Source organism: Taeniopygia guttata, chromosome 18, assembly GCF_048771995.1.
Source record: "Taeniopygia guttata chromosome 18, bTaeGut7.mat, whole genome shotgun sequence".
Classification (NCBI taxonomy): domain Eukaryota; kingdom Metazoa; phylum Chordata; class Aves; order Passeriformes; family Estrildidae; genus Taeniopygia; species Taeniopygia guttata.
Window position 1 is genome coordinate 9,889,442 of NC_133043.1, and position 19,295 is coordinate 9,908,736.

The following is a 19,295-nucleotide window of genomic DNA, read 5'->3' on the forward strand; positions in this document are numbered from 1 at the left end:
TGAAAGCCCCACAATCACCACCAGTTTTTTACCCTTGTAATGTAAAGATTTTGGCTGAAGAATGTAGACCATCACCTACATTTTTGGATAAAAATCAAAACAAAACACAGAAACAAGCCAAAAAAGGAAACCTGAACTAGAAGAGGAATTATAAAGTAACAGTTTGGAGCAGAGTTCCTTGCCAATACTAAGTCAACCTACAACAAAGTATGTGAATTAACAGTTTTAGAATCATAAAACCAGAGATATATAAATTTTACCTTGAAATTTAGGTTAATAATGTGATTTTTTATTAGCTGAGCATACCTTGGAGAATAGCAGTAATTTCTATTAGAGAATTCCTCCAGTACTTCTTTTTTACATGACATTAGAATTATAGTGCAATTAATCAGAGTCACTGAGCAGGACTTTACACACATGTGCAGGTGTTTCTCTTCCTAATGAAAGATGATGGATTTGCCTTTATGATGCTTTTTTTCTCTGCAACTCTGCCATTAAACAAGTTTTGCTTCAAGGGTTGCAGGACTATGACCTACTTTAGGAATATATTTAAGACAGAATTTTGCATTTATATTGAAATCCTAAAGTGTATGTATGGGAGCAACCACAAACATAAATTTAGTGTAAATTTAGTGAAGGTTCTGAATGAGCTATAACCCAAATCAGAAACACATTCACAATTGTGAAAGCAGTAAGAAGTTTACTGCCAGAAGGACCAAATCCTGTGATAATCCTCATGTTAAACAAAACTCTCTTCATTGGCGTTTCCTGCCCTGTGATGCAGGAACATGGAGAACAGAAAAAAAAACAGATAAAGGGAAAGAAATCTTAACATATACCCAAACTATTTTCTCAAAAAATACTTGAAACTCCTTTTTTTTCTTTTTCTTTTTTTTTTAAGAATTGATATATATGCCCCATTTCCAATTAATTAATTAAGGGCTTCTTGCTAATCAGTACAATAGAGTTCTAAATTGTTTCAAACTGAGGAAGGATAATGCAGAATGCCTGTTTGTGGGAGCAGAGTTTCAGGCTCTGCTTCTGCCTCACCATCACAGTTACCTCAGATATTGCAGGTAAACCAAGGTTTTGGGAATAAAAACTTATCTTGCCTTCCTGTGTCACACAATGAGCAAATTCAGACAGCAGTGAGAGTCACTATCCTTCATGTGACTCCAGTGGAGATGAACAAAGTTCGGTAAATTGTAATTGCTAAAAAAGGCTGTCTGGTTTTAGATAGCTCCTCATTACCAAAGCAGTGCTATTTGTGGAACAGAGATCCCCTGGCACTACAAATGTTGTAACTCATAATATTTGTCCCCTAACCTCTTCCTTGAAGTGGCTGCATGTTCTACCCTCAGACATTCTTGTCAGGAAAACTCTGTGAAGTGCTGGGGCAAGTGGAGGCAATGACACCATTGAATAGAAAAAAACCTAACCAAAACAAATTAAGAACCAAACCAACAAATTAAATGATGAAATGGACAATGGAAGTAGTAGCAAGAGGGGGGAAAATAAAGCCGGGAATGAAGGGGGATCCTTGTGGGGCTGGAGAGGAGGAAAGGACTGTCATCGAGAACCTCCACAGTGATTTGAAAAAAGACATTTTGCTGTTTTTATCCCAAGCAATTACTCAGGAACCATCTCCTGTTAAACCATATGTAAGACAAAGAAAGCCACCCAAAGCATTAACAATGAGAAGCAAAGATCTATTTGGTGGACAAAACCTCCCAGTGCTTGCAAGACAAGGCAGAAGCTTTTATTTAATGTTGTGGCTTGTTGAACACAGCTGATGCGTTGCTGTGCTTACAATAAACAGCTTTTGGGGTTTTCCAATGCCTCAGCTTTGCTTCAGTGTGTTTAACCACCTGCAAAAGCTGTTTATTGCCTTGTATACTTCCCTCCTCATGACCATTATCCTTTAAGTATGAGGCTTTTGGCGAGACTAAGCAGGGCAGGCTGCAAGGCACCATCAAAGCTGTGTGCAGCACAGATGAAATAAATCCATGTGAGGACTACAGACCATGGAAGTAGAAAGATAAGATATAATAATGCAGTGCAATGATTTCACAAGCACTCTGATGATTGTTTAAAATGCACCCTTGTTTACTGAGAGCCACTCTACAACCCCATCTGCAACTGCCAAAGGAAGATGTATGCATTCCAAGAAAATTATTAGGGATCGTGAGAGACAAAGACAGAATGGCTCCTAAAGAGCATTTGTGTGTATTTTACTTCAAAAGGCATTAGCTAATGTGCTTTAAAACAGCTGCAAACATAAAAGAGCAGAACACTAAGGAAGTATTTAAATGAGAAAATGTGATATTACAGAGAGCACTTTCTTTGCCAACAGAGAAGCACTACCTGCACTTGCAAGGAACCTTTTCTAAACAGATACAAAGACCATGTCAAGGCTTTATAGGATAAAAGAGTAGTTTTACTTCCTGCAACAGGCAGAGATAGAAAGATGGGGCATTCAATGCAAATCTTCTTCTTTTCATTCTGGAATTGCTGCTCCAATTCCCTTCTTGTTTGCAGCCAGTTTCTGTCTGTTCTAATTGGGAGCTGGTTCTCCTGCTCCCTACAGCAACATCATTCTTTTTCATAGCATTTGATGTGCAGAACTCCCCTCTCTGTCTTCTCATGCAATTAAAAAATGATTGCAGTCAGCCTAACAGTAATATTTATAAAGTTTGTTGTAATAATTTGACATACTCAATATTTCATCCAGCACCAGCTGGTTTATTCTCCCATTACATCCACCAGATGCTGTAATATTGTTCATAATTTCTATGTGGAATGTTCAGTCAAAGGCTGCTGAATTTTCCCACACCAGCACAGCTCTCTGTCTCCAGCAATCACCTCCACAGAACTATCAAACCTTCTGAAGATAACAGATGGTATCTCCCAGAGGCAGGAAGAAAAGTTCAAGTTTTTCACTCCTCCCAGTAGTTCCTGGGGAGGATTCTGGCTGTGCCCTTGCCCAGGCTGAGTCCCACAGACCTTACAGTGTCCTTGCACTGCAGGTTGGCTTTCAGAAGGCTTTGTGCTGCTTTACTTCCCTGACTGACATTTATCACAACTGTCAGGAAATCGCAGACCAACAAGCAAATGCTGCAGGATCTTCTAAAGCAAGAAGGAAAACTCCATATGGTGAGAGACTGTAAGATTTTTATCCAAGCAATGTAATATTTTTACTAATTTCTTAACTTCATTTTGCTTATGAGGATGAGTCCTCAGTGCTCCCTGAAAGATATTGAAAATCATCAGGGACTGAAAACTGAAAACTGGAAAGCAACTCTTTGAAATAAACATGAGGAAGGATGGACAAGGCCTTTGGCTGGGATCTGTTAGCCCAGCTTCAATGACATCTTTAACCTTCTAATGGATCTTCTGCCCGATGTCCAGAAAAGCAGATCCTGTTGATGTTTCTGATTGCATCCAGGAGTGCATTTCCCAGGACAGCACACCAACCTGTGAAAGGACACCATGGTCTGCACAACTGCAGCTGAGAGACAGGAACACGACTGGAAAGGTGCTCCTGCCAAACTGAGATCACATCCCATGCTCACAGCGAGTACAGTGCTGCTCGTGGAGTCAATCATTCTCCAGCTCAGGATCTTCCAGGAAATTTCCCATGGCAGACAAGTGAGCTTGTTTTATGGCACCAGACAGGATTAAATGTCAAGCAGAGTAATGAAGAAGCTGCAGAAGTATATTCTTGTGCCTGTTCAGGACTCATTTCATGGGTGATCTGTGTCAGAGACAACCAGAAACCGAGAAGACACAAAAATGCCCATCTGAGACCTCACATACTCCAAACTGATGCAATCTCATGGACAACTGAAGCAGTAAGGAAAGAAAGGTCCCGATACAGATTAAATTGTAGACCCTGAACTTGTTTTCCACTGTGCACAATCTACTAACAGCAAAGTCTGCAGTCTACCTCTGAAAAAAAACAGCACTTTTTTTCCATGATGAGGGTGAATAAACAAGTTACTTCAACCTGCTGGTTCCACTGCAAGTTCACTTACTAACACATCTCAGAACATGCAGAGCTGTAGAAGCATTAGAAATAGTAAACAATTATTTAAGTAGCAGTACTATGTTTCATATTTTATTCATTAAAGTTTTTGATGTTTGCATCAGACTTTTGACTTTCCAAAGCTACTCTACATCAAAAATCATTATTAAGACCTCTAAAAGTTTATCACAAGTCAGTTTACAGATGACATTGATATTGCTATCCATTCCTCCTGGACCATTTCTAACATTTCATTTTTTATATTCCTGCAGTGCTGAAATATGGTTCATACCAGTATCTGTCCTTTTAGTAATCACCAAGCAAAGCTTGGCAGTTGTCATATATTGCACTCTTGAGAAAAATGCTAGTAATACTCTGAATTGATTGAACAGCATGGAATCAGAACTAACTGGCAGAGAAACCATTTAACTCATTTCAATCCATAAATCTCTTTTCTCCTACCATGTTTTAGTTTAGAAGCTGCTGAATGTAGCTATTATCTTGTGATGCATAGAATGAACCAATTATTTATATGGATATTAATTTAAATAATACATTATTGTATTCATTAATGCCCCATATGAGTAGGCAGATGTGTGGATCTTGCTGATTAACTTCCATTTATGCACACTGAGCTATAGAATAACAGTCCTTGGCCAGCAGACATCAATTCCTTTTATTTCCCCAGGGGTCAACATCAGGTATAATGTCCTGGCTTGCCTTAAAAATAAAGTGGTTTTAAACATAACTGTACCTGCTTTAGGTAACAATTTCAGTCCTTGAGTGTGACCTAAAATAACTCATAAGACATAAGGGCACTGGTGTGGCAAGGTTTAATTACTTGCCAGGGATGCACTTGCTGTCTAAAGCAAATGCTGCTGCTCAACATGTTTTTAGGAGAAAAAAGGAAAAAAAGTATGGCCAAGAACTCTAGCTGAGTCTTAAAGAATTCTAGAAATGGGGCTTTTGAAATTAAGTCCACAGAGAACCAGGAGACCAAAGTCAGATGGGCTACAGAAAGACAGAGGAAGTGAACACAAATACACTACCTGCCAAGTCAAATCCTCAGTGAAGCCTTAACTATGAACAAAGAATTTTTATTAAGGCACCAAATTTCAATCTTTTTTCTCAGAGGAGAATTTTGATTTAACCATTTTGGAAGTCTCTCTAAGACAAATCACATCAAGAACAAATCCTGTTCTTGTAACATGATAGAAGGTCATCAGCAGAAGTATTTGCAAGCATGGTAAGAACTTCATCATTGATACAGCATCTTCCAGTCCATCAGTGCCTCTGAATTTTATCAATAATCAGACATTCGCTTCACTCTGATAGAAAAACCCAGCTGAATTTTTAGAACTGCTGAAGACATTGAATATTCTGAACCTCCTGCATTTGACTCACTGACAGTTTCTACATTCTTGAATTTCATGTTTTGTCATTCCGTAACTTAAAAATAACATGAAGTGTGTAAGCCTTTATGTATACAGTAGAACCATCAAAACTCTGAGTTTTGGCGTTTTTAGCTTTTTTTTTTTTTTAATCAAAACGAAAAACTTCCATGCATTTCCATTTAAAAAGCAAAATGTAAATATTGCCCTGAAATTTGGGCCAGAGTTTGAAGCATTGCTCCCCTCCAGTAATACCAACACCACCATTTCAGCATTTCTGTGATAAAGCCCACATCAATTCCAGTGGATTTGCACATGTGTCACCAGAACCTCCATGGGAAGTACAGACCAAATTGCTAGAATATCACGCTGTTTCCAGTGGACATCTCATTTGTCATGACAAGGGAAGATAAATAATTTTCAAATAACCTTTTGTTGGAGTCTCTGCTTGCTCTGATATTGTAATTCACAGTGCCTTTTCACCTGCATTGGTTTGGGTAAGAGACAACTGCCTGTATGGAACAAGCAATAAATACTTTAAAACACCCTTTAGGCATCCCAGCATAAGAAAAGCAACACAAAACCATTATGAATTAATGACTATCGCCAAGAGTGCTAAAAGGTTCAAGATGCTTTATGTATAAAATAATTTCAGAATTGAAATATCAATCCTTCAGCTGGATAAACAGAATTGATTAGTTCAGTGATTTGAGGACTATCTTTAAAATACACTACATTGTTATTCTGCCTTGGAGCTGACAGATAAAAGTAAATGCCTTAGAAAAATAAAATATAGATTTTTTTTTAATCTACTAACTCAATTTATTTTATATACCAAAACAGAGACCACCTACCTTTCTTCCCCCTGTGTTTAGGCGAAGAGGAGTTAGGAAGGGATCAAAAATCATATGGCTGGTTTCAATATTGACAGGTGACTGTCTTTTCCCAACAGAGCAAAGATTCCAAGCTGAGTTCACCAAACCCCAAAAGGAGGGCACTGCAAAATATAAGAAAGTGCAAGTTTAATGGAAGTCTGCAAAGACTGGAGCAGTACATGCCAGGCAGACGCCCAGGTAATTAAACTTGTCTGATTGTCTGCACAGGTAATTAAACTTGTCTGATTGTCTGCACACGCCCGTGGAGATTGAGGTGGCTCCCATGACCATCAAGGGAGACAGACCTAACCTCATTCTCCTGGTGCTCTGTCCACAGCCACCCTTCTATTTGGCCAAGGGCAAATCATTGCCCAGGCCATTCCCATTCCAGTGGAAATCCCAGCAGATGACAAAGCACCTGCTGTTTACTGGGCAGAAGTGGTTGTCAAGGACAAACCCATTATGGGATGCACCCTAATGCCTTATTTAAATTGCTACCAGAATTAAGGTGTTCTGGGTTGTTTTGAGGGGACAGAAGTCAGAAAACTTCAAATACAGGAAATAAATAGGGTGGCGGGAAGTAAGGGAGCATTTTCAAAAAATGCTGTCTAAATATGAAAAATGGAAAAGGTGATAAACTCTGCCCAGTTAAATAAAAAATAAAATAAGACATGGCAGAAGAAGATATCAAAGTACAATTTCCGAGGGCCTTAAAAACCATCAGTAACTTTATTAAGAGTATGAGAAGCAAGGACACTGGCTGACTGTGTTGGATGAGCTGGTGATCAGGTTGTAAGAGCAGTACAGGAAACATTATGTGTCAGTAAAGCTGTATGAGTTCTTTTCCTTACTGCTTACAAAATGGTGTAAAGAAATGTTCCCACAAAGGGGCTGTTTTATGAGGAATGTATCTGAGAAACTGTCTCAGAATCAAGCATCAGAAAAGTGACTATTAGTATAAACAGATAAAATGAACAAATTCATTCAGGTCAGACAGAACTCCAGGATGAATATCACAGTGATGTGAACAGCAAAAATCCTTGCTTAAAATCTGCACCAGGCTTGGAGAGACAAAAAGTTGTAAATGTGATCCAATTTTTATGGTGTTTATTTTTATAGATACTTGTTTTTCCCAAGGTATCTGCTACTGATCCCTGCCAATGACACGAGGTGGAGTCTAGGCAGGACAGTCAGGTTATTTCTGTTTTACTGCACCAAGCCTGTAAATTCCTCTTTGAAGGTTGCTCGACTTCTAAGAGCACAGATTCTCTGAATTTAAGTTTCTCCAGAGTTCATGAATTTAAATGAAAGGTGTCAACTTATCCATGCAGCACATCTTTGTTTATATTTTTAAGCCTTAGCACTGGCCCTGGCAATGGCATAAAAGACCATAAAAGATTGTATTTGTGCAGTGATTATTCTTGCCCTGTGTAATTACTGGTACCTCAGATAAAATCTCAAGCTACTTTATTGAGGCTGGGAATTGGAACCATAGAGAGAATCAGTAATCTATGTACATCAATAAAGCAGTCCATTAATTATTTCCACCTACTCAGCTTGAAGAAAATTATCATACCAATTCCTCTGGATAACCACATGACCTGCTCTGCCACTACATAAAAGCCAAAGGTAAAGTCATAAAGGCTTTGAGAGATAAATCAGGGACACCAAAGAAATGACAGAGTATAGAATGGCATTCATCTCACTAATTGGTCACAGAAATCTCCAGACTGCAGTAATATTAGACAGTATCACAATGGCTTCAAATTTGAGAACTGAAAGTGCTCCGATTTCTTTTTAAGCAGCAAAGCATTGGCAGCTGAAATATATCCTCCAGAGTAAGACAGCATTGCCATTATTCAAGAGATAGTAAGACAATTAAAAATTTTCAGCAATAAATCTTGAAACATATAAAAAATTAGCATTTTTTAAGAACTCCAGCAGCATCATATTCTATTCCATACTCATAATTCCATACTGGTTTGTTCAAATGTCATCTTCCCTCTGTATGAAGGATTCTCAATTTCAAGAAAGTTCAACCACTGAAGGGAAAATGAGGACTGGAATGATACTGTCTTTTAAAAAGTGGCTATTTTCTGCTACGACTTTAATAAAGACATGCAATACCCTCTCCAATTTACCTTTTGAATTATAGCTGCTTATTTATGCCTAATTAAACATTTTCTTAAATTAAGAGTTAAATTACCTGGGGAAAAGTATTTAGCAATCAAAATTAGTGACCTCTGGCCCTGCAAAGCTTTTGCTTATTTTTATCTACAAATTTGGGCTAGAAGTCTAGAACACAGTAGAACACTCCTTTCATTATAGTGATTAAACCAAACTAATTCACTTCTATAAATTATGCTAAGCTTGGAATAAAGAGTAGCTATACAACAGTACGTAATTACATTTTTCTCTGGCACCCTCTGGTGAGTTCACACATACTAAAGCTATACAATCAAACACTAATGCTTCTGAAAAATATAGGTCAGCTGCTATATACATATAAACAGCACACTGTTTCTATGAAAATGCAGCAGTGCATGAACATCTCTGGAGCTGCAAGGTAACTGCTCCACCTCGAAGAACATCTCAGCAGCACCAAACATCCTCCAGCAGTGCAGGGGGACACTGCTCAGAGGGGCAAGGCCAGGATGCAGAATCCTAAAATCTCTTGGAAGCACAAAGAGAAGAATCTACTCTGCAGTGTGTCACAGGAGGAACGTGGCTCTGGAACACTCCCGACAGCCCATTCCTGCCAGAGACTGGGACAGCTCAGATGGAATCAGCATCAATTCCTTCCAAGGGAGATGTGTAAAAGATAATGAATGTTGCCTTTTTGGCTGCCAAAATTCAATATAAGATAGTGCCTTGGAGGCTTAATTACTTGTGACCTTCACCCAGAAATACATCTTATTTTGTGGATACAGAATTTGATGGTCTTTCCAGCAGTAGAGGAATAAAATCACACCTGCCTTATGAAAAGACATTTAGGAAGAAAAGTGTTAAATGGTTACATCGAGATTGATTAGAAAATTTATAACTATGCACATAGAAAAGACTGCAAATGTTTCAAGAACTACCTTATGGACTCAAGGTTCTAAATCAACTCTGAAATTTATTATGACTATCAAATACACCAAGCAATAATAAAAAAAAAATTGCCCAAAGGCAAAATCTGTAGCTTCATAACCACTGAAAATATAAATTTCAATTCACCTCTGTGTCACAGGCTAATATTTCTAAAAATCAATGCACAGAATAATCCTGGAAACAGAACTAACTGAGCTAGTTCATGGTAATTCCTTAGACTTTGGAACTACCAACTCTTAACTGTTCCTACATAATATTAAGAAAAAAAAATCTTCTGACTTATGAGTCCACTTGATTTTTTAGGTTTAATTTGAATTAGCTGAATAAACCTACAGTTTCTTTGCACCTGTCCAAGGGGTGTTCAGAACAAACTGGTCCCATAAGCTGACCAGTACCTTCCATTAGTTCACCAGCCTGGTTTTAACACAAGCAAAAAATAAAGCACAAATTTTAAACACAAATTGTATTAACTGACCTGAATACATTTAGTGTTAGTTGACATGATTTCAGTTTGTCCTCTCAGTGAGAAAGAGAACACACTCTTATTCATGGCTACAATGTTCATTTTTCTATAAGAGCCTTGTGTGTTTCAGGTATCTGGCAATGTGATTTAGTTTTATTATTTATACATTTCTAGTAGAAGTAATATCCAGAAGGCTTAGTAAGTACAGATCAGCTCTATTTAGCATTCTTACTTCTGTTTAAACTTCTAACACAAAGCTACTGAAGTCAGTATCATAAATCCCATTAAAATTGCCATATACAAATTTATTACAGGTGTTTACTATTAAGAGGCTTTTTCAGTATGACCTGTCCAAAGAAAAGTGAACCTCAGACTTGCAAACAAAATTGTATTTTTCTGGTTTATTTAGCCACATTTCAGGACTGCCCCAGGCAGAGAGGAAATGGAATGGATTTTTGAGATTTTTGGGAAAAAGACAACTTTTTCTTTTAGAAAAGCTCTCCGTCTTGATCTGTGAGAATACATAAAATAACTTTTTCATCTGAGCTTCAAGAAAGGTATTTTAAGAAGTTCCTACCCTGCTTTTCAAACAGCTGTAGCAATGTTACTGAACTGGAGTGGTACACGTGGAAATAGAATCCCTCTTGGCCTGAAGTCATCTTAGCAGAAGAGCAGCAGGAATTTAGCAGCTATAAACTACATGTAGTGACTAAACTTGCTCCACTCTGCTTTTCTTCTTTAACAGAAGAGAATGAACACATTATGAGGAAAATGGAATGTATGTGTTTTAGAATAGCAGAAAGCTGAATGTGAATCACAAAACCATAGCAAAACAAATACTCTCATGGCTGGTATTAGCTGCATTATTTTCCTAAAGTCTGGACTGTACTACCCAAAGTTTCCTTGACTATTTAACTTTTGTGCAAGAGGAACAGGGCAAAGTCTGTGTCTCTCAGGCAGGCAATTGTCATTGGAGGCTTTGCCTCCATCAATAGTGATGCCTTTTCTTTGTTCTGCACTATTTGCTCTTGTCAGATGAAGTAACAGATATATCTATTATGCTGCCAAAGGAAACCAGCAGAGCAATAGAATGACAATTCCTGGACCACTTACAACCAGCCTACTACAAGAGGAGTATCAATTTAGTTTCTGTAGCATTAACTGTGGCCAATTTAATAGGAAAAAGAAGGAAAAGAAATTGTAATTTCTAGTTCTTCTGTTTCTAATCCCTGAATCTGGGCATCTCTGATCATCCCCTTAGATGCTGATAAAATCCATGATTTTCATCTGCCTGTTCTTCACTGTGCACATCCTGAAAAATTAACGCCAACACTGGCTTGTCCTTTTAACACTAACATGCAAACCTGTTACTTCTTCACATTAAGATATATCTGCTCTTTTCAAAATACCTTCAAGCTGACTACTAATTCTCCAGTCCTTGACTTCACAGGCAGTACAAAATTTTAAATGGTAATTGAGTCATCTTTTGGTGGGCTGAAAGGGAGAGCAGAGTATGATGTTGCCAGCAGCGTGCTGTTTGCTCAGCAGTAAAGTTTATGGAGTACTGCTTTATTCAGACAAATCATTAGGTTCAGTACAGGTGGTAGCTGGATGACACAGAGTCATGATGGACAGAAAATCCATACCCATTATCTGGCACCATCTTCTCGCTGTGAGAGATGTGAATTTACAGCTGCCTTCGGAGCTCTGGCCGACAGGGCCATTCAGCACGGAGCCTGTGTGCAGGGCAGAAAGCTCACAAGCAGGAAAGGTTGTCAGAAAGACCTATTAATATTTTTTTTTCTTTTTTTACTATTAAAACAGCTGACTTTTTTTTTTTTTTGACAATTACTAGCTGTCGGAACTCAAAATGTCCCTCAGACATTTTTGGAGGTTCCAGGCCCAGGTCAGAAGCATTTGAGACCCTGGCAGGCAGCTGGAAACAGCTGTGATTTTGGATTTGAACCATGGAATGATTTACCAACTTTGCAGGAAGAACAAGAAGTCACAAAAGTTTAGATATTATAGTAGAAGTAGTCACAAAGTAGAGGGAAGAATTTTTGAGTGCTGTACAGGGGGTTTTGGTTTTGTACATGGGGATCAGAGGGTTTAAGATGGAGGGATTTGGGCCTGTCCTGCCCTCCCTCTTTCTTCTTCCTTACCTCCATGTTCTGGGTGATGTTGGCACTCACAGATTGGTTTAGAGTAGAAAAGCACCATTTAATATAGGTAATAGGCATTGGGGAAAAACTGTAACATGTAACACGTAATGTACCATATAAAAGATAGAAAAGCACCATTTAATATAGGTAATGGGCATTGGGGAAAAACTGTACCCATGTAACACGTAATGTACCATATAAAAGACAGCAGCAGCCCTGGGCAGAGGGGGAGAGAAGAAGCAGTCGGGAGTCAGAGAGGATGTCAGGGTGTGTGTGTGCCTCTGCCTGAGCTGTGAGCAAACCACAGCAGCCCGAGGAGAAAATCTTTTAGGTAACTAGTAATAAACTCCTTAGAGACTGCTGAGCCTTTCTTTGGAAGCTCGGCTTGGAGGAGAGACTTTTCCACCACACGGAGCCACCTCACAACCAAGGGTGGGCTTTGGCAACTAGCCGGACTACAGGTGGGGGAACAAGACCATTCTCTAATGTCCCCTCACTGCAAGCACCACATTCTCTTTTGCTACCGTGAATTGCATGAGATCCTTATTCTGTTGTTTTTAAACTGAGTCTGTCCAAATCATCTGTAAGTCAATAGTGCAATATTTGCTGCTAGATTTGTAGCTCATTGACAAACACAGCCACTGCACACAAAAATCCTGGTGCAGCCCATTCATAACCATCTCTACTATTTCCATTTTGCAACACTCCTTGCTCCAGCACTTTCACATCATGGGTTGTCTGCTGATTTTCTGGATAATTTTTTTTTATTTTCAATGTCACCAAAAGTGTCTGAAACTTAGAAACTGATTTAGAAAGTGGTTCTCCTTCTTCTGTTAAAAGGCTGAAAGCCTAAGTGCCTCTTTAGTAGTCTAATCCAGATTTTGGGTAGACACTGTACTTTTCCCTTTGGATGATCTTTACAATTTCTATTTTAAATAGAACTCAAAAGGTTAAAGTAGGATTGCAAATTTATCAGCAGATTCAAACTATTTCTCCAGTGTTGATGTAGCTCATTTTATGCTAAGACAGAAACTTTTACCACCTGCAAGGCATTTGCACAGAGCTGAACCCCTGACAATCTTTTACTGTTTTACAGGTTCTGATTAGCACATGGGGTCAGGAAATACTTGGTGTCAACTTAGCATTTCATTTGCTGCTGCTAACACTCCTATCAAAGCATGGTCAAGGACAAATATTAACTGCAAGCAACAGGTTCTGAACTGGTGAGAGCTCTGGTTAAATTAATGGAGTTATGCTGACTTTATTAAGAGTTGAGGGTTTGATTCTCCACTGTTTTCTGTTTCAAAAACATAACCAACTTAGCCTTAACCTCTAATATTTTTTAGATGAGTAACTGAATCCTCAGATGGCACTACTTGCTGAACATAGAGCATAAATAGCATTTCTCCTTATGTAGCTCTTGACTGACCCAGTTTCTCTGTTCTTCTGAGAAATTCTGGCTGCTATCTCTTCCTTTCATGTATTGTGCTGCATTCTCTAGTCCTCACTTGTCCTCAAGAGACTTGATGCCAAGTACAGGTCCCAGAAGAATGACACCACTTCCAATTCAGCCTCCACTGCTTTCACCTTGTGGATGGAGGGACTGGATGGTTATGAAACCTTTGATTTCCTTGTTTTTCACATACTCTAGGTGACAGGAATAGCATCAAAAAGCCAATCTATTCAGGTGGAATACAGTCAAGTGTGACCTGCACATGCCTTTCTCTCCCACCAAAACAGGTTTCTGAATGTTCTACAATTCTAAATTACTTTCCAGCAAAACTTCCCTCAAACTCATGTTGTGGACTCCTGAACTCAGGCTCTTGGCTGTGACCAAAAGCTGCAATTGACATCTTCATTTCTCTCCTTCTGGTAAGATGAAAAAAAAATAAATATATAAAACAGCATTCTCTTCTGCCTTTTCTCTGTAATGTCATTTATCTTGCTTGTGATAAGAATCTTGTGATTCTTATGACAGCTTGTAATACTTCCAGAACTTGCGTTTCAAAGCACTTTTGAAATCTCCTTTTGTATGCCAGGGTCTGGCCTCAATTCACCCAGCTGAAAAGTAGCCAAGGGCTTTGCAGAGCAGCAGAGATTTATTTCAGAAGAGTTAAAGGTGGAATAAGCAGTGTCAGACTGCTTCCCTTCCCTTTCAGTAGTTTTTAAGATTGGGTTTAGCTCTTCCAAAGCCTCCTGGGTGAGGTGCTGGCCACAGGTAGGACAGGAGGGGATATAATTCCAAAGCACCATTCTCTCAGCTTCTACTGAGGAAGGTTTATCAGCTTCTGAGAATCAAGTCCCTCAATGGCAGAAAGAAAAAAACTTTGGAAACCTTCATGGTCCTTGTTCTCTTCCCAGAGGCACAGAAAGCACAAGGAATACGAGGCACAATCAGGGCTATTCATGGGAACTGAGGGTGAGATCTGTGTTTTACACACAGAAAAACACAGACCGCAGTAGGAATGTTCTTTAGAACCAAGACAGAAATTAATTTAGCATTTATCCTTTTCAGACTAGTAGAAACTCTGCTGTGGCAATCCATGTATCTGATTAAAGTAATTATTTTAAAAATTGAGGGTGTTGGAAACACATGGATACACCATTTATTGTTATTGCTCAGTAACTTGGATGATACTAAAGATGTCATCAAGGAAGGGATAAGAAATTAAACTTGTTCTACCACTGTGCCCTAATTAAACAGTTTAGTGCAGAGATCAGCATAAATAAGGAATTAGCAAACAATGCTGTGAGTAGAGGATGATTTGTAATAGCAGCACATTGATGCACTGGGCTTAGATACTATAATTTGACTGGCAGCACTTTATTAAGTTTTGGCAGCATTTAAGCAGACTGGGAATGCTGTGATGAAGCTCAAGCACATTAATCCAAGCTCCAGCTCTTGTTAATACTGATGAGTGAAGGCAGTTAATTGAATTATGTATGAAGTACTGATGATTAAATATTTCACTTCTTGCTATAGAATTAACTCTGCTTTATTAACAGTCACTGTTGTCTCTAATAGTGAATGTCAGAGGGACCTCTTCTCATTCATTTACTTTCATTTTTCTAACCATCTGCTCAGGTTGCTTATCTATGTACACATCTATTCCTCCTTGTACTGGCCTTTGAAAAAAGCATCTTTGCTTCTCACAAATGGTTGTGTGATAGTATAAAAGTTCTATTTCCTTACAGAACAAGTTTCACTGAAACTCTTAAATTAATTTTTATCATTGACAATAGGATTCTACAGATTTCATAGACACAGACTTTTGGTATTGTTCTTTATGCAAGAAGCTTCAGAAATTTGCATTTTCCTATGCCCTTTGTACCATGGTAGAAGTTACTTAAGTAAAAGGTTTAAATTCAACACATAACTCTACAAACTAAAATATAAATGCTTAATTCATTTTGTTAACTTGAGTGAATTCCAAGAATCTCTATTTCAGTTGCTTCCCCCTTTTATATCTCTCGCCCCTCCTGCAGTCCTTCCTTGCTGTCCAGTGGTGGAATTCACTTTCTTACATCTGGACGTGAGATCAGGTGTTAGCAGAGTAACAAATGCCCACACTGCCAAGGCCATCTCGTGATTACAGTGTGGGGGAGTGGGGGGAGGACATATTACAGTAACATAACTATATATCCACAAAACTTTCCTTAGCATATATATAATGTTCACCCCTTAATTGTGAGATCCAACCATCTCATTACTCATCTATAACACTTAGGATCTGAAGGTACAGCAAGGCCTCCAGTATTGCTTTCATATGACTTTTCCCCTGGTATTCTTTTAATTACGGTGTTTTAAAACAAAATTTCAAGTGTGCAAATACTGTTATCCGAAACCCTGCTTCATGATATAAGTTTCAAGGTAGGGTTAGTCTTGATTTTTCTTCTACTCAAATATGATGCCAGACTAAAATCCTGTCTGAGACTGAGGATGTTCATTAACAGAAAACAGAAGGCACCTCTCTGGAACCCCTGATTCTCTCTCTATGTTGAAGGATGAGTTCAAGTAACTCTGAACAAGGGCCAAGGGCAAAGACAGGAACTAAAGCTAGAAACTTATTTGCTGTTCAAGTTAGAATCTGATCCAATTGCCATTGCAAAGTTACTTTGTTTTGCTTTGGTAGATCTTTAGAGGAGAGCAGGGCTCCCTGAAGACAAACTGGATGATTCCGTAACTTCCTTTGGAAAGTGCAATCCCTGATGATTAGGGGTTGAGACTCTCAACACCAGACACCACTGGCTAAAGCCATGTAAAAATGGAAAAAAATGGTTACCAGCAGAGACTGGAGGGGTGCACATCCACAGAAGGTCCAGCTGTGTTGGAACTCTGATGGCTGAAAACATTGAGCTGTCTGAATTTAAGCCTGCCAACCCTCAAGTAAACACCTCATTTGACCATAGACTTTGGAAAAGGCTTCAAAAATTGAGTGACAGCACAAAAACTGTGGGTGTAGTTTGGATAGTACTGTGTGATATCATAGGGTAAAAAAACTTAGATTTGGGATTTTAGTATATGGTGATAGATGGGAGCCAAGATGGAGAATTTTGGGTGTGGGTTAGTTGTCTTTTTCGCACCTTCTTCTTTTTTTTTCTTCATGAATCTGGGTGGTTTTCTCCAACTGGGTGAAAGATGTCCGCATTGAAGGTTTCGAGTGGTCATAATTGGGTTAGAAGCATAAATAATAGAGATGTCAACTGTTTATTGGATAATTGGGACTTAAATAGCCTTGAACAGACACCATTTTAGGTCACTTTCTCAGCTTGTTAGAGAGAGCTCACATCTTGTGAATTTGAAATAGATAAGGATAATAAACTTCAGAGTGAGACTTCAAAAACAACGTCTCCTGAGTTTTATTCACCCTGACCTTGGAGCAAGAAAGAGCCTGGCATTCCGACACAGCTGGAATTTTGAACTGCCTATGAAAATATTGATTTGGGAGTCCCAGGCTGTGGAACGGATGGGGAGGAGGCTGACAGCCATCTGTGGAGGAAGCTCTGCTTGTTTCTCAGGGGTTCCAGAGATCAGGGCGTGCTGCTGAGGGTGCCAGCTGGCCTGCTGCCACGAGGCTTCTCCGTGCCACCAAACAGCCTCTGGGAAGCCTGCCCATGGAATCACAGCACACATTCCAGACAAGAATCGCTTGGTATTTCTTCACCAGGAAAGCTGATGAGTGGTAGATTTTCTTTCAAAAGCTCAGACTTCCAGGGCTTCTCCTGACTGGTGGTGGTGGGGGTATGGCTGTGTGACTCTCAGAGAGTCACTGCAGCAGAACTGCAAGTGTTTACTTATAACTTTTGTCTTTGCTCCCATCTTCTTGGCTTGTCCACATGAACACTTCCCATGACCTATTCCAGAGACCACAGCTGAAGAATACCCGATTTACATAATTTTCCATATTCTTGAATCACTTCTGTTCCTTGCGAACATGCGACCTTTCTGTTCTCTCAGTTAAACAGAACTTTATATTCTAAAGAGAAATGGTATCCTCTTCTTTCTTGAAGCAAGAACTAACCTTGAGGTTCCCTATTGTTTGTTTACAGTAACATTTAACACTCTGAATGGCAATACTGTGCAGAGCTGAGGAATTAAAACCTCAAACATGGAGGATGTTGATTATTGCTTTACAACTGACATGCTTTGGGATGCTTCATAACAAGGAAATCTTACTTCATTTTATTCAGTTAATTATAATCAGTTTAAAAATGGAGATTAGAACAGAAGCTACATACCAGTCTTACATAATTACACATAATGTGTACCTACAAACACATTTTGTAATTCTTCCTGATCAAATTTTAACTTTTTATTACTCATTACTATCATTTTGGTTGTGGAAGAAATTCCACACACCCAGATTATTCTCTACACCCTTTATACTGGGGCAAAGCTAAGGTAAAAATGGTGAGAAGAGGCTCAGTCCTGGATCCACTAAATTTAGAACAAGAAATACCTACAGAAGACGGTGAACTCAGTAGGTGATTCATTTCCTGTTGAAGATGATTCCTAAAAGCTCAAGTATCTCCAGAAGGTCACTCCCACCTTCAGAAAATATACACAACAACTTATTTTTAGAAGTATGTAGAAATGCCTTGCCCACACAGTAAATTGGACATATGTTCTTGGATTCAGCTGCCAGTTTTGTTGAAGAATTCTGGTCTCACTGTTTTTATGAAATAGAATTTTGCATTTATTTTGTTCAAAGCAAAACCCAATTCTGGATAAAACCACTGCTCATGGACCTTGCAATGAGAACTAAGTCTAAGCCTAAGCTGACACTCCTATGCTTGGTTGTGGGTTGCTGTTCCTCCTTGAAGTACATTTTTAACTTTAGATACTGCAACTGGAAAGGATGCTGGATTGAGCACGTGCTAAGTGGCATTGCTAAATCAGAGTGCAACTCTTCTGCTGCTATACTTTGCACAATATGGAAATGTTGTTCCTCTATTCCAAACATCCTCTTCCTTTGCTGATTGGCCTCAGTAGCTTCCTGTGTCTGCACAGAACACTGCACGTTCACCAGGCCATAAATGAGGGAATGAAATACCCAAACTGCTGTGATCTTTTATCAAATTCATTACCTGCAGTAGCTTCCATACTAGAAAAAAGTTCACATGTGTAAAACTGGGATGTATTTTTTGTAGGTGAAAGTATAATCAGGCTGGTCCAAGGGTTCAATGATTGGTGTTGTATTTGAAATTTAAAATAAGCCCAAATCCCCAGTTCAGCTATCATCGAAAACATTGGTTTGGAAAAAATACTCTATATTATTTGCAAATAAAATCACAAGAGTATTCTGAAGGTGTATGAAGAAACTAGAGCTGAGCATTGTGTACAGTGTAGTACCTGGGGTGGTAAAATTAAAAAAAAAAAAAAAGAAAAAAAGAGCAGAATAAAAATTCTTGAGGAACAATAAGAAATGGGGTAAAAAGGTCAGAGAGACATTGAAAACTACCAAGCTGATCCACCTTCTGCATCTACAAATAAGACAATAGCTTTTTCCCAATATTCGCTGGCTGATATTAATTTGGAATTAAATCTTATATCCTGATTTCCTGTGGCTTTTTTCTAGAAAACTGATTTTTAAAAACCCAAATCTTATCAGTCACATGTTCACAAAAAATATTCAATGTTAAAAACCATTAAAAATGCAAAAATAAAGGGACAGACTTCCAAAAAAACAATGCTGGGGGAAAAAAAAAAGGTTTTCCATCCCAATAGTTATTTCAATTCTTAAAAGCAATTAAAAAAACCAAAAATCCAAACTGAAATTATTTGTG

General features: G+C 38.6%; 1 protein-coding gene across 2 annotated transcripts in view; it reads right to left on the reverse strand.

Moving 5' to 3' along the window:
- Positions 1 to 19,295, reverse strand: part of CA10 (carbonic anhydrase 10) — a 122,581-nt gene that overhangs the window by 62,387 nt on the left and 40,899 nt on the right. For both annotated transcript variants that reach the window (XM_072936883.1, XM_041719817.2), the window contains exon 4: positions 6,270 to 6,412. In XM_072936883.1, coding sequence (XP_072792984.1) covers positions 6,270 to 6,412 — 143 coding nt within the window. The remainder of the gene's footprint in view (positions 1 to 6,269; positions 6,413 to 19,295) is intronic.